This window comes from Dysidea avara, chromosome 6 (assembly GCF_963678975.1).
Source record: "Dysidea avara chromosome 6, odDysAvar1.4, whole genome shotgun sequence".
NCBI classification, from domain to species: domain Eukaryota; kingdom Metazoa; phylum Porifera; class Demospongiae; order Dictyoceratida; family Dysideidae; genus Dysidea; species Dysidea avara.
The window spans coordinates 11,296,886-11,312,338 of NC_089277.1; the positions used below are offsets into that span (position 1 = coordinate 11,296,886).

The 15,453-nt window shown below is 37.3% G+C and overlaps 1 protein-coding gene across 4 annotated transcripts; it reads right to left on the reverse strand.

The window, feature by feature from the left end:
- Positions 1-244: 244 nt before the first annotated feature.
- Positions 245-15,431, reverse strand: LOC136258939 (NACHT, LRR and PYD domains-containing protein 3-like). Of its 4 annotated transcripts, none has more exons than XM_066052326.1 (11): positions 15,267-15,431; positions 14,463-14,687; positions 3,595-3,927; positions 2,103-3,545; positions 1,918-2,055; positions 1,440-1,607; positions 1,000-1,167; positions 747-874; positions 657-696; positions 561-607; positions 245-505 (listed from the first exon to the last, which is right to left on the reverse strand). In XM_066052326.1, the coding sequence occupies exons 2-11, from the start codon at positions 14,635-14,637 to the stop codon at positions 290-292; spliced, it is 2,856 nt and encodes a 951-aa protein (XP_065908398.1). In that variant the 5' UTR covers positions 14,638-14,687; positions 15,267-15,431; the 3' UTR covers positions 245-289. The 4 variants fall into 4 exon arrangements, with proteins under 4 accessions (XP_065908398.1, XP_065908397.1, XP_065908396.1 ...); XM_066052325.1 differs by lacking the exon at positions 15,267-15,431 and adding an exon at positions 14,785-14,937; XM_066052324.1 differs by lacking the exon at positions 15,267-15,431 and having other exon boundaries at positions 14,463-14,829.
- Positions 15,432-15,453: the final 22 nt, after the last annotated feature.

Sequence of the window (15,453 nt, forward strand, 5' to 3'; positions counted from 1 at the left end):
GAATGCATATATGGAGCACTATATACAAAACATGCCAATTGCAATCTTTGGAGGCACATTCTTCTCCTACCCTCCCAAGTCCCCACAAGCACCAAGTTTTTCAGAAATTATATAAAATATTAATAATTTATGCTCTGGGAGTGATTTTAGCTCTTCATAATATGAACGTCTTTTAGACTACATACATTGAAACATTCTGCATCAGTAATGTTAAGTGTAGAAAATGAAATAGGAAGATTAATATTATTACTATCATAATCATATCATGTTAACATAACCTTTTTATTATTTAAGTAAGTAAATACAATAAACATAATAACAATAAGACTAAAAAAACAGTTAAATTGTTCTGTTTGCAGATTTTATACATAGCAGGAATGATGTTCTTTAGGTTACAGAATTTCCTATAAACAATTATAATTAATGCTGTTCCAAATGAATGAAATCTTGTTTGTGGCTCTGCTTTCCAATTCATGGTAAATTTTTTCTGTGATTGGAGATTGTCCTGCATAGAGATAGTCAAAATAATTACGATGAATCAAATTATTTATGCAACATACCTGTAACATTGTTGTGCTAGTGTTTACATGGCAATCATCCAGTTGATCTAATCACAAGACAACATCACAACACCACACTATTGTACGACTACCCACCTCTTGTAGAATGCTCATCTTCACTTTTATTATTACTCTCCTGTTACCAAAGTAACAAATAATAGATCACACAATAACACCTCCTATTACTTGTCTTTTCCTCTCCTCCAGTATGGTCAACAATTGCTTGACTTGATCATCACTCTCATGTTCCTCATCAACCCTCACCTCATGGCATACTGCATTGTCCACAGCTGCTTGTAGAACTGCAAAACTACCTGTAGTGATAACAATGGTATACAGATGTATAGGTCATTATACAACTAACACTGTTAACATAAACATGAAACACTTCACTATCATATAAATCACATACAAATCATACAACTACACTATATTATACCTTCCACTGACAGCTCACATTTCACTATTGAGAGCTTAGTCAGTGTATGATTGGACTGAAGACCTTCTGATATTACTATTGCTCCTTCGTCATGTATTTTATTTTCGCTAATGCTTAGAACTGTTATTGTCTTATTTTCCATCAATAGTGTCTTGATGCAAATGGCACCTGTAGTAATCATAACAGTACTGTAGGTACACATTTAGGGGCATGTCCATAAAACTCAGTACTGTATATACAGACACCAATATCATACCTACAGCCAATAATAGTACACAATATAAGACGCAAAAATCATTATAAGTAAATTGACTGGCTAGTGTACAAACCAACTGGACAAATGTCAATACTTCTATAGCTTTATTCTTGTTATTCATAACACTATTGCATACATAATAACCACAGAAAGGTATGTGAACAGCCACATGTAGTATATGTACCTCCCATTGATAACCCACAACTCCACATCATGAGCTCAGTGAGATTAGTATTGTTATAAAGTCCTTCACATACAGCAGCTACTCCCTCATTGCCAATCTGATTACTGCTAATATATAGCACTTGCAATTTATTATTTTCCATCAACAAAGTCTTGATACCAATGGCACCTGTACATGCAGAGAATACAACATTAATCAAGTCTATTAGCCATGTGAATGGGCTTGCTAACATCAGAAATGTGGGCACAAACTACACCTTGTTGCACAACAGGTCATATCTCAGCATTGGAATTTATTCTGCAACTTGTTTGAAAAGCTTATTAAATGTGTAATTCTAGCAAAATTGCATGGCTATATAGCATAATGTAACAGAAGGTTATGGATGACCAAAGATTGGGCAAAGATTACTTCCTCACATTTTGTGGGTCTGGTCACATGTGGTGATTTTAGATAATAAATCAATCAACTGGTTATGTACCTTTCTCTGATATGCCACACCTCCATAAACTGAGCTTAGTCAAACTGTTTCTATTGCATATTTCCTTACAAAGCAATTCCACTTGAATGTCTTGTATGTCATTCCCACCAACATCTAATGCTCTTAATGAGGGACTACCTGTGATTTTAATGGTATTATAACACATACATTAACATGTGGCTTACTTCTCATGATCTTCAATAAATATTTCATTCCAGCACTAGTGAGATTATTATAAGAAAGGTCCAATTCTTGCAATTCAATATTTATGTTCCCACACCATTGTGCTAGTCTTGATACTCCTTTATCTCCAATGTAAGATCCCCACACATTTAATACTCCAATGGGATAATGGCAAATGGTGTATGATAAAGAGAGCAAATCATAAGGGCAGAGAGTAGTGTGATATAAAGTGACTTTTATTGGTGGTATTTTTTGAGGTGATGAATGATTTTGACTTTCACAAATACACTTGGCTGCTACTACCACATGATCATTGTTAGCATCATTCTCATCACTACCTGAAGACAGTTGGGATAGAATGAACTCGAGATCCTCATGTGATTTCAGTCCAGTTAGACCGCACAGCAAAGTTGTAATGTTAGGAAGAATATTAAAATTTTCTTGCAATATGTGGTATTGTTCTTCCTGTGACAAAGCTACACAAATATACAGTGCACATAAAAACTCTTGCACCGTTAAATGCACAAAATTATATGTGACAGAATCTCGAGTTAACTGGTAAATGGTTGCAACCTGCAACAAACCCCATCCATCAAACTCTTCGGTTAACTCAATTCCTGATCCTACAAGATCTTCTTCAGTAAATATTATTTTGGGTTCCTTTACTTTTCCTTCTTTCTTAACACTGCACCATTCAAAGAAGGAACGATAAGCTAACATACATAATAGTAACAATATCTCAGTAATTTCCCTGGGCAAGTCTGGTAGAATATTATGTAATTTTTCTTCAGCAGTAGTTGCTATAGCTAGAGAGATCACTTTCTTCTCAATGCTCTTCTTCTTCTCCCTACACAGGATCATCACTATGAACAATTTGTATAGTTCAGTTAAAGTTGATGGAAGACTCTTCTGTCCATATTTGAAAATTTCTGTAACCATTACCAGAGACATCGGCACATAGCACAAGTCATAAATGTGAGAATAGTCATCTAACTGTTGCAGGAAGGTCTCAACTGCTTGACCATCATCAGAAAACAATGTTGTAACAAATTCTTTGATCTCGTTTTCACCAAACCCTACCACTTCAATTGTTCTGTTAGCAACTAGTTCTTGACATGCATGTGGTCTTGAAGTGATCAGTATTGTAGCTTTTTTCAGTGCAGTAAACTCTAGATCTATTAGCCGTGCTAAAAATGGATCATTGCTGATGTGACCAACTGAGATTTCATCTAATCCATCAAGAATAATCAAGCACTTTGAACCATTAGATTTCTTCACTAACTCATAAGCCTCTTCTCCTATTTTCTCTACCATAATTTCTTCTAGTAGTCTCTGTCGGATTGTCCTCAATGGTATCAGGATTACAACATCGAAGTCATCAGCTAAAAATTCACAGTTGGCCCACCTCACACAGATCTCCTTGACAAGGGTGGTCTTGCCTATACCTATACACAATGCATACTATATCACTACTACATCATTGTTAATACTCACCTGGGCCTCCCATTAATAGTATCAGTCGAGGACATGGATCGTTCTTATAATAGAAGATATCCCTCAGATCACCAAGTGGTTGTTTCATTTTTAAAATTTTGTCCACTCCACCTCTTAGTGTCAGTTGTGTGATCTTGTTTAAATGATCATTCATTAATGTGACATCTTCCTTCTCTACAAGAGCCAATCTCAAATACTTGGTCACTTTATAATACATAGGCCAATCATTTTTAGCAGCAGGTAGATATCGATGTCTAAGGTACCTTGTCCGTAACTCATCAATGGCATTATCCATAATTGTAGACCGCTTACTCTTCTTGACAGAGGGATCACCTGCAAGTAAAGCTGTTCTAGGCCTATGATCAAGTCATGTACAAATTATTTGACATGCTATATCAATACATGTGTGTTTGTAGACAAGAGAAGCCAAGTGTATATTTTACAGGAACCAAGAAATTTTTATATAACTGTAGCTCAGTATGGCATCAGTCATACTTTGGTCACAACCTAACTAATAAATGGATTCAGGTGGATATATCATTTCCTCCTGTAATGACTCATTCTGAACTTGTTGAATGTGTTAAATCTATGTATATAAGTAATGATGTGTGCTAGTAATTAGTGTATGTGTGTCTGGTTTTGTTTTATATCTGTCTGTGCTGTATGTATGTGTTTTAGCTCTGGTAAGAAAGAACGGCTCATGCCGATTACCTAGAGGATAATAATAAATCAATCAATCAATCAGGTGGGAAGATTTTTAAGACTATAAAAATTATGGGCATAACCAGAAAATTGAGCAAGGGGCACACCTGACACTGCTCTGTCAGAGTAATGTGTAGGTGACCGCTTTATTAAAGTATCCCAACTGCTTTTGAAACTCATTTACTAAGGCTGGTGGCTGCATTGCTACAGACTCTCACATACACACTACAGCAAAGTACACTACAAATGAAACGTTTTATTTACTTATTCTATGATAGTTATTTCAGTTGCCCAATGTTACAAAAATCAGTACAATAGTTACATACATGTAGTAAGTACTAGTAACTATAGGTAATTATGCATTAAAAGCAAGAGTACTTCAGTTTTTGTGCTAGTTACATTAAGTAGACACTTTCTGTGCACTGTTCTTCATGATTCAGCTTGAGTAACAGATGTAACAGTTGAAACTGAGCTGAAATGGTTACAGAATTGTTATTCTCAGAAAGTGTACATATACTTATTATATTATAGTCCTCTTCTTCCCTTGCTCTGGGCAAAATAATTATGTTACAAAAGTTAACAAACAAGTATGAAACTAGTAACTAGATACTTACTGTAGTTACCTATAAAATGTAAGTTACATTAGATAAAAGTAACTAGTAACTACAGTAGCTACTTTTCTGAAGTAACTACCCTAAGTCTGTCCAGACACTAGTCCTGGACTGGCAAGAACTGCATGACTACATGTATATTAGTAGTATTCCTGCAAGTGCAACAAAGTAACTAACTTAAAGAAAATTTCATTTACTAATTTTGTGTGTAGTTATTAATCACTTTTCAGACAGATGTAACTACTTGCAAGTTACTAGTTACAAAGCAAGTAACTAGTTATATTACTACTTGTAAAGTAACTAGTTACCCCCAACTCTGGTGACATGTGATCCTTGCTGAGAACTGAACATGAGACCCCTGAATCTAACAATACTGTCCGTTTAACTGTCCATGTGAAAGAAAATTGATTGTGGGAATTGTACTACATTTTATCTGTGTCATTAAATTCTCACCAAGGAGACTCATTTATGCTGTTGTACCGTGGCTTGTTAACGGTACCAAAATAGGTTGTTATTTAAGAGAGCTTCTTTTCTTTGTTTGGTTTTTAGATTCACACAGGGGGCACTATTTGAAGAATCAATGCTGGAACTATCTTTTATGGCTGTCTCAAACTCCCCAAAGGCTCGTAACCTCATCACCCAAGTGAACAATGACCAAACGAACCCACTGAAGAGGAAATAGCCCAACGATACGCCAGATACTGTACCAGCCCCCAGACAAGTGTTAACAGTCTTGCCATTGCTAGCGTTGCCAAAATAGATGTCAAAGAGGACACTGAAGGTTGTAAGTATATAGAAGTTGTATGTGATGGTAGAACTGGTAAACTAATCTTAAACAAGTTTCACAAATTAGAGAGGAACAAAGGGTACACAAAATGTATTGAATACAATGGTATGCTTATTCCCCTCAAGAATTTGTGGCCATAGCAGGAATGAAAGTCATGATATCATGGAAGAAATCTTTAAAGCACAAAGGTCAGCCACTTTTTTTAACCTATCTTAACTCTGGAGCCTTGAAAGATAGTGATGAACAAGTACAAACAGTTTATGACGATGCTGGCTCAGTCAGTCAATCTATGAACTCAGCTTTTAGGGAGCTTGAATCACAGCTGTTATCCTCAAGGTTATTGTCTCATCAGTGGATCCCTGAAGGATTCTATTGAGTCCAAAATCAGATCTCTCCACACGAAAGTCAGTGAGCATACTGAAAGAATTCAACAGCTAGAAGAAACCACAGCATCCCCACATTAAGAATGGACACTCTCCAACCATCCATAGAAACAATGATTAACTCTACTTTCACATCCCTCTTGTCTGAAGAGAAGGAAAAAGAAAAGAGAAAGCTCAATTTGATACTACACCGGATTCCTAAAAGTACTTCAGAATATGTTGCAGAAAGAAGGGTACATGATAATAATCATGTTAAATCCATTCTTCAGGATTACCTTATAATCAATGCCCAAGTGGACACAGTTGCCCGTATAGGCAAAAAGGATCCCGAAAAGACAAGATTGTTGAAGGTTGATGTCCTATCAGAAAAGTTGAAGAAGCAAGTCCTGCGTAACAGTTCAAAGCTAAGAGATGATTCTAACCCCGACTGGGTCAAGACAATATTTATTACACCTGACCCACCCAAGGAACAAACAAAAAACAAGGTGTTAAGAGAGAAACTTAATAAAACAGTCCCAAGATCCTATTGTATAAAAAATGGTCAAATTGTAAGGAGGGAAAGGTACCTCCTCCTACTTAATTAAGTACTCTTCTAACTGTAATATTAACAACAATGATTCAACTACTAATTGTAAACGTTAATTTAACGATCATAAATCTTTTAAGATGACTTCAACTAGCTTAAGAGGTTTGTATTCCAAACAGGAGTCCTTTATATACATGATTAATACAGAAACGCCACACTTTATAGCAGGTACTGAAACTTGGTTGAACCCTACTGTATACACCAGTGAAATTTCCCCCCCAAATTATCAAGCATTTCATGCAGATAGAGAAGACTGGTATAGAGGAGTATTTTTGACTTGTCACAACGCTATAAACTGTACCCAAATCCATATTGAAACACACTGTGAAGCTGTAGCCTGCAAAATTAAGTTAGCAGACAGTCACATGTTAATAGTGTTAGTTATATATAGACCACCAAATAGGGATATACAGTACATGCAGAACGTTTGTAATCTAACTGAACGCTTGTGCTGTAAGTATGAGAATGCTGTGATGTGAATCACAGGCGATTTCAATTTGCCCAATATCCATTGGGACCTTAATTCTGTCGTATCCAATGCCTATCCATTAAAGTTATGCAATATGTTACTTGACACTTTTAGCACCTTTGGGTTTACGCAGTTGGTTGACTCACCAACAAGGGGAAACAATATACTTGATTTATTTGTTACAAACAGATCCAGATTGATCCAGGAAGATAAGGTTTCTCCTGGTATTAGTGACCACGAACTAACTGGTATTGAGTCCTCTCTCATTGCAACCTTAACTGAATCTCAACCTCGCATGGTGTACTTATGGCATCAAGCTAACTGGCAAGCACTTAGTGAAAAGCTTTCTCATTTCTCAAATAACTTTGTATCTAATTATTCTGCTGTCACCCCAATCCAAGACTTATGGAATGCTTTTAAGCAGGAATGTCACAGCTGCTTGGAACTGATACCTCAAAGAAAACTTTCTAATCTCCAAGACATCCCTGGATCAATAAGAAAATAAAGCGCCTTTCCAACAAAAGGAAACGTTTGTACAATAAGGCTCACATTTCCTGCATTGGATCAGATTGGAAAGCTTATAGAGACCTGAAAAAACAAGTTCAAAGTGAATGTCATAAAGCTCACAATGCCTATATCCAAACTAATTGACAGTAATGGCTCATCTGGTAACAAGCGTTTCTGGTCCTATGTTAAGTCTAAGAGAAATGACCAGTGTGAGATTCCCTCGCTTGAGAAAAAATAATCAGATTTATATTCAAAATGCCAACAAAGCCAATTTATTAAATTAACATTTTCCATCAGTATTCACAAAACCCAGTATTCCATCAGATCAAACCCCTTCACTTGAGAATAGTCATTATCCTGATATTACTCCCCTTCTAATAGAGGAAAACAGTGTTAGACTTCTTTTACAAAATCTTGACTCCCATAAAGCACAGGGTCCAGATGGTATAGCAGCAAGACTTATTAAGGAAACCTTTAATAGCATTAACTTTAATATTTAGTGCTTCTATTAACCAGGGAAAACTTCCAACAGATTGGGAAAAAAGCTTTTGTGGTGCCAGTTTTCAAAAAGGGTTCACACACAGATCCCTCTAACTATAGGCCTATATTTTTAACCTGCATCTGTTGCAAAATATTTTAACATATAATAATATCTTCAATTTTGCAACATGCTAGCAATCACAACATATTTTGTAATGAACAACATGGCTTTTGTAAAAATCACTTGTGCAAGACTCAACTACTCAAAACTGTTTACGACTTATCTGCATCTCTAAACTCAAGCAATAAAATTGATCTTCTTTTATTAGACTTCTCGAAAGCTTTTGATAAAGTCTCTCATCTACTTTACTGCACAAACTATCCTACTATGGAATCACAAGTCCTTTACTCAATTGGATAAGTGACTTTTTAAAAGATAGAGTGCAACAAGTATGATTACATAACGACAGAAGCCAGGTTTGCAATGTTTTATCAGGGGTGCCACAAGGCTCAGTATTAAGTCCTTTGCTTTTCTTTCTTTCAGGCAGGCTTTCTTTATATAAACGATCTCCCTAGTAAGGTTACCTCTAAAATTAGACTCTACGCTGATGATGTAATTTGTATAGAGAAATTCATAGTGCAGAAGATATTATTAGACTACAGAAAGACTTGGACATCGTTGCTCAGTGGCAGTGGTGGAGGAAGTAGTTGATATGAGGGGGGCTGACCAGGGGCAGAAATGAACTGAGGTACTGCACTGTCTCTGGTTTGATAAGGTGAGACCAAAAAAAAAAAAAAAGGTTGCAGCCAGCTGACAATAGCTGCCCACCTCATTTATAGTAAACTATGTAAAAATCCTTACATAGCTGGCTACACTCTGCTGTAATACTGTGACTGCTTATGAGAGTGACTGCTCTATTAGAGTATCTCGATCTTTATCACGGTTTTCAGCCCCACTCCAAGAAGGATAACTTTGGCATGATATCATTCTGAGGGGGGGGGGCATTCAGCCCCCTAGCCCCCCCTCCCCCCCTTTCTGCCTATGCTGGCCCACACGTGGCTAATAAAACTCAACTTGACAAAGTGTGAACAGCTGACTATTACAAATAAGAAAAACCCTATAAATTCAACATACAGTATCAACAGTCATCTCCTCTCTAAAGTCAATTCTGCCAAATACTTAGGAGTCACCATTACTCACAACGTCTTGGGATAATCACGTTGTTGCCATATGTAATAAAGCAAACTCAACACGTGCATTTTTGCAAGGAAATCTCAGACAGTGCTCTCCTACTATTAAATCGCTTGCTTACCTCACTTACGTACAACCAATTTTGCAGTATGCCTCTACTGTATGGTCCCCTTTTGTCAGAACTGATATTGCAAGACTAGAAATAGTCCAATGTAAGGCTGCTCATTTTGTCTTCAACAAATTCTCGGCATACTCCAGTGTGACCTCCATGTTGTCTCAATTAAACTGGCAATCACTTGAAGTAATGCCATCATCACCATGTTTTACAAAGTTATCAACAACCTTATTTGTATTGACTTCTCACAAGATCTCCAACCAGTATTGTCATTTACCAAGGACTACCTTAAAAGATTTATCAGTTTACCTGCTAGAATTAACTCATACTATCCCACATTCAATTCGACTTTGGAACTCACTACCTACTAACTTAACTAATGCACCTGACTTAAGCACATTTTGTCACGTACCTCTTCTTTATAGACAACAGTAATTTTAAGTTTACATCTTTTTACATGCACACAACACTCAATTATGAGGTATGTGCATTAAACAAAAATTACTTCATTTGGAATATCTTCACTATTAAAGATATCTTCACCATTAAAGCTCGACCTTTAAGAATTTAATCCCCAGAGGAGTTATATCAATAGCTGATTTTCACTCATACACACGAGATTGACCATCTTGGCACACGTGATCCCATATATCACGTTATTATCGTTATCTTTTCAGGTCATAAAAATAGACAGTTGGTCGGGCCCACACAACATAAAATCCAATACGTATGGCCCAACCATGACTTAGCATCTCTACTGTTCAGAGACTCAGGAAAACAGATTGTGCTTGTGGCCATTGTGTCCCATATTTCAGTAACACTGTAATAACTCAATGCAACGATAAGGACTAATACAACAGTCAATATCAGAATACAGTCAATAATAAAAAGTTACACTACAGGCACATGACTGGGAACCTCGAGTCACGTGACAAATCACAATATACAGAATAATGCAATATACAATATTGTTTTCTAACCTACTACACAAATCTTGGGCTGAACCCCCTGATAAACTAGAACTTGAAAATTTATTTAACTTTATTCAGCATTGTGATTAAAAATCACAAATCCTCTGTCACATGGGACTATAATTATATGCAAGACCACAATCAAAGCAGGCATGATACCAAAACAAACACAATTACAGTAATTAGTGCAATTTAAATTACCGCAAGCAAAAAATATTCTCTGAGGACAAGCTGATAACAATGCTATGGCACCACCCAAAAAGCTATGGCTAAAAACCATCACAGAAACATCATACGTGACAAACTCACCTTTTAACGGAATAGTCTTCCAACATTAAAAACTAGCAAACACTCAGACAGTTGGATTTTTTAAATCACAAAAACAGGAATTTTGGTCAGCCTGCCTGCTTGTATGACCACATTCACAAGGCTAGAGGTTTAATAAAACAATGCACAACCAACATGTCATGCCATAACAAACTCACTGGTGGCATGTGCCTTTTTGAGTGTTTGCCTTCTGCTCTTTGCCTTTCCTTTAATCCTCAATTACATATATAGTTGTCTTCTTTATGCAAGGAAACCATACCAATGAATTTCTTGAAGCCACAAAGCAATTTAAAGCTCTTTAGCAACTGTAAGTGGAGTAGATACTTGTAGCTGCATTTATAAAACGATCACATGCATGCCACTCAAAACGATCAGAACATGCCACCATGTGCTTAACAATCAGAACATCGTGACCATTCCCCCCATGACAGCAATTTGATTTTTCACCAAGAACTATATCAGCTAGGCTTGAGTTGGACTGCTTTTGCTGGTTGCTTTTTCCAAACCCATGGTGACTTGTACAAGCAATCTGGGGACTTAATGGAGCTCTGGCCAACCTGGGAATGGTGTATAGCTCTATGATGTTGAATAAAAACTTTTTTTTGTAAATTTCTTTCATCTTGAGACCTGAATGGCCTTGGCCTAATTCATCCCTGCACATTCCTTTTGTAAAAAACCTCCTCCCCTCGCCTCCCCTCCACTTCCTCCCACAAATGCACCACCTCTGTTGGAATAAAATCAGCCTTGAGTTAAAACTATCTTAAATGGTGGGAAACTTAGTTGCTGGTTACTTATACAGCGGATGCTCTGGAAGGTAAGGAATTAGTGTAAAACGTGTGAAAATTTAGTACACATAGCTTTAACCATTGGTAAGCTACAACACACTAAATATACTTAAAACCAGTGTTCACCAATACTTTCAAATCAGCAATAAGACTGGTTTTCCCAAACTAGGTCACATTATATTGAATCCCACCAGTGGCGTAGCTACCATTGAGGCAACCGAGGAAGCTACCTCGGTAAAAATGCTCAACAACAGGCTGAGCAGGCCTGAGTTTTGGCACCCCAAATTTTCTACTCAAACATTACTAGACAGCATTACTGTACCCCAGTAGCTGAAAAAGTGGTCCAACACCATGTCATCATAGGCTCCAGCCCTGCTTAGTGCTACAGATTCTGTGTGGCTTGAATTTGTAAAAGATCAAGATACTCTAATAGAACAGTCATTATAATATACTCTAATAGAGCATTCAAGGTTATAGCCACTGTTCTCATTACACTGCTTGATTATTTATATTTATGTTAATTGTCTATACATTACTTTTCAAAAGTTCCAATGAGTCAACTGCATGACATCACATTGAGTTAATTGATCATGTACAATTAATATGCATTAGCAGCTACAATAAAACAAATAGCCATTTCAAAGCAATATTTTCAAAAATTTCTTTGAGGAAGCATTCCCCCAAACTTCCTAGCTTGACATGCTTAGCACATGCAGTTGAGCATCACATGAAAGAGATAATTATCTCTGACTTAAACATCACATCAGATCAATAAAAAGTAGTGTGCATGACTGTGACCTCCGTTGCAGTCCATGGATGGCCTGGCCGCTCAAAAGATCTCTGGAGTAAGTTGTATTGCATGCAATTATTAAACTAGTCTAATAATTGAAGCATGGTATACTCTATGCTGGAGCATTACTTATGACATGTAGAAAAACGCTTAGTCTTCTAAAACAGTTTCCTCCATCCAACCAGATAATCAACCTGCAAATGCTGTACCACCCATACTTCAAAGTAGTTGTGAATCAGTTGAGTCAGAAGCAGACCCTCTCAATTTGGTCAATGTATAAACTTTGCCTCGGTAAAAAGTTTTTCCTGGCTATGCCACTGCCCACAATACATTATGCAATGGTCTTTTGAATGTAATATTGCATGATTGCTGGAGCCACTACTGCTGTGAAAATTAGCTGAAGTATTCCTCACACTGCACACATTTTAATGGAGGCCTGGTTTTATGGTCATTTGTGTTATTTTATGCATTTGACTAATGGAATATATATCACTAAATGTTGACTGTTTACAGTAAATGCATGGACTTGTACTCACCACCTGGCTATGTTGAATTTGAATGCAACTACGACCAGAAACCACTCCACATACTTCATCAAATACCTGGAATCCTGGATGTACAAGGGAACATACAATTTATAGTCTCATCAGCCAGACTGCATTTTTCAACAGCCAGGCACAGCTGTGTATTTTTTCTTTTGTCATGTGGTCAGGAAAATATAGCACAGAGGCATGTACAGTGCTATTCAAGTAATCAGTTAATGGATCATGAATATTATTTCATGAATAATTATGGTAGAGTGTGTATTCATATGATGGTGTCATGATATATATTAGTACTCATAGCTGTGATTCAGCACTGTCACTTCTGCAACTGTGCGATAGATAACAATATAGTACTCACGTGATTAGTTGCACTAGGATGTTTCACAGTGCTTGAGTTTAAGTTGTGTATTCAATGATAGGATAGTTGTTTATCTATCACCAAAAATTGTGAGGTTTTCTTTGTAAGGTATGAGATCATTGTGTAGGCATGATAGTTATGAACATACATGGTTATAAATATGAATAGTTGTTTTGGCCTCAAAGTATATGTATAGCAGGTTACAATTACCTTTTATATCAATTGAGAGCTGTAGCATAGTTGTTGTCAATGTTACAAGTCGTTAAGTTTGTGAGGGTACGGTACAACTTATTTTTCATTAAGTATCTGTATATTTTAAGTCACCAAACATCAGCAATATTTTTTATAGAGAATAAACCAACACCTCACCCTATGAAACAAAGTCAGTTTTGCACTCTAAACTGCTCTTGAACAAGTATGGCATATTAAACAAAATTCCAAGTCTCTTATGGATTTATTAATAAACCCACACTATAACCTTCCATTTCTGGAAAATAACTGGCCAAACTGGTACCAGCATGAACATCATCCATCTAAAACTTGTACTACTGTATGTTGCTATTGGACATGTCCCTACATTGTTTTTTCCGACAAACAGTCGGACTACAGTGTAGAACATTCCTCTCATTTCCTCAACTCCTCCTTCAGGGAAACAGTACCCTTCGCCTCCACCCCTAGCACTTGATGATGAAATATCAATAATACAATGAATAGAACAATTAAGTGAAGGGCACCTGACCTTCAAGTAAGGTAAAGAGCCTGATGGCTGGCCAGGCAGACACTATGGGATCCCCCAAGCTGGAAGGTGTATCATAGGTATTATGTGTTGTAGCTAGGTAGATCTGTGACCACAGTCAAAGTCTTAACCTGCCAAACTTTGACTAAGAGCATTTTCCAGCATGTGATCTGTGATATACTAAGTGATATTTCAGTGTTTTTTGATTGTGCGTTTGCTGTCGCCATTGAATTTTAATGGCTTTGACCTGTGACTAAGAGTTTGACCACAGTTTCAGATCTATGTATAGTAGTAGTAGTATTTACAGTGAGTGCCTGTATGTACATGTCACCCCTTGCCCAATCAATGAATGCCGCAGGGAAAAGCCGATATAGGTAACACAACTGTAGGAACACCCTTTTCAGAAACAGTACATAAGTCAGGCGCTTTATAGATACATCCACTTATTCACTAGACGCCCAGTCAGCGGTTAAACCGGGCCATGCTATAGCTTTCCCTATTACCCAGCATACATAGCTACTTACATTCAGGGGCTAGTACTTCAGCTATGAATGCTAATCTTCCAGTATTCCTCAAAATTCTGCAAAATTTCTCCAGCGTCTCTGGTCCGCTATTGGCCAACTGCTCGACAATGATTCGGTTCTTCTCCCTGCTCGTCGTCTGTAGTTGTACTTTTTGTGCGGCATTTTTTCCAATCATTTTCTCCTGTATCAGATCGTCAATGATATCGTCAGCGTCCAGGAAATCAACTAGAAAAACACGATTATTGATGAACACTTCCCTCTGCTTCGTCAAACTCTCATTATTACTAGCCATAGGACCCCACACAGTACGTACGAACTTCACCTGGAATGCGGACCTCACTTTACTTTTTTTTCCGGGGTATTCCGCAGCACCCCTTGCCACCACCGGTGACCCCTAGCACTAGATGTTGAAGCGCTAGGCAAAAGAAAGACTAAAAACTTTATTGGATTAAGGGAAAGGCACCTGACCTTCTATCAGAGCAAGGTCAAGACGCGGGTCAAGAGCCCTATATGGCTGGCCAGGCAGCCACTGTGGGAGCGTGCTCCCCTGAGACAAGCAATTGTTGAACGCAGCAGCAAAAAACTAAGGCGATAGCGTAGCCAGGCCATAACACTGCTGTAAGGAACATCCCTTTTCAAAGACAGAAATAGGCCAGACGTTTGTAAACAACATTAGTACACCCACTCATTCCACCAAAAGTTTTTTTTTTTTTTTTTTTTTTTTTTTTTTGGTAAGGATCTCCTATCATGGCCGATACTAAACACCAAAAGTGGAAAACACTAACAGTACAAAACTTTACTGACCTCGATAATTTACGGAAGCGTTTCCAATCACGTGAATTGCGGAGTAGAGCCACGCCCAGTGATTCTCCTTTGCATTGTAGTTGTAGTTAATTTTGTGTTTTTTCCCATTGCTTTAACCTAACGGAGTGGCTATTCGTACGCCAGTCACGTATGAATAGCCGATGAACTATTTGTACGGCGATCACGC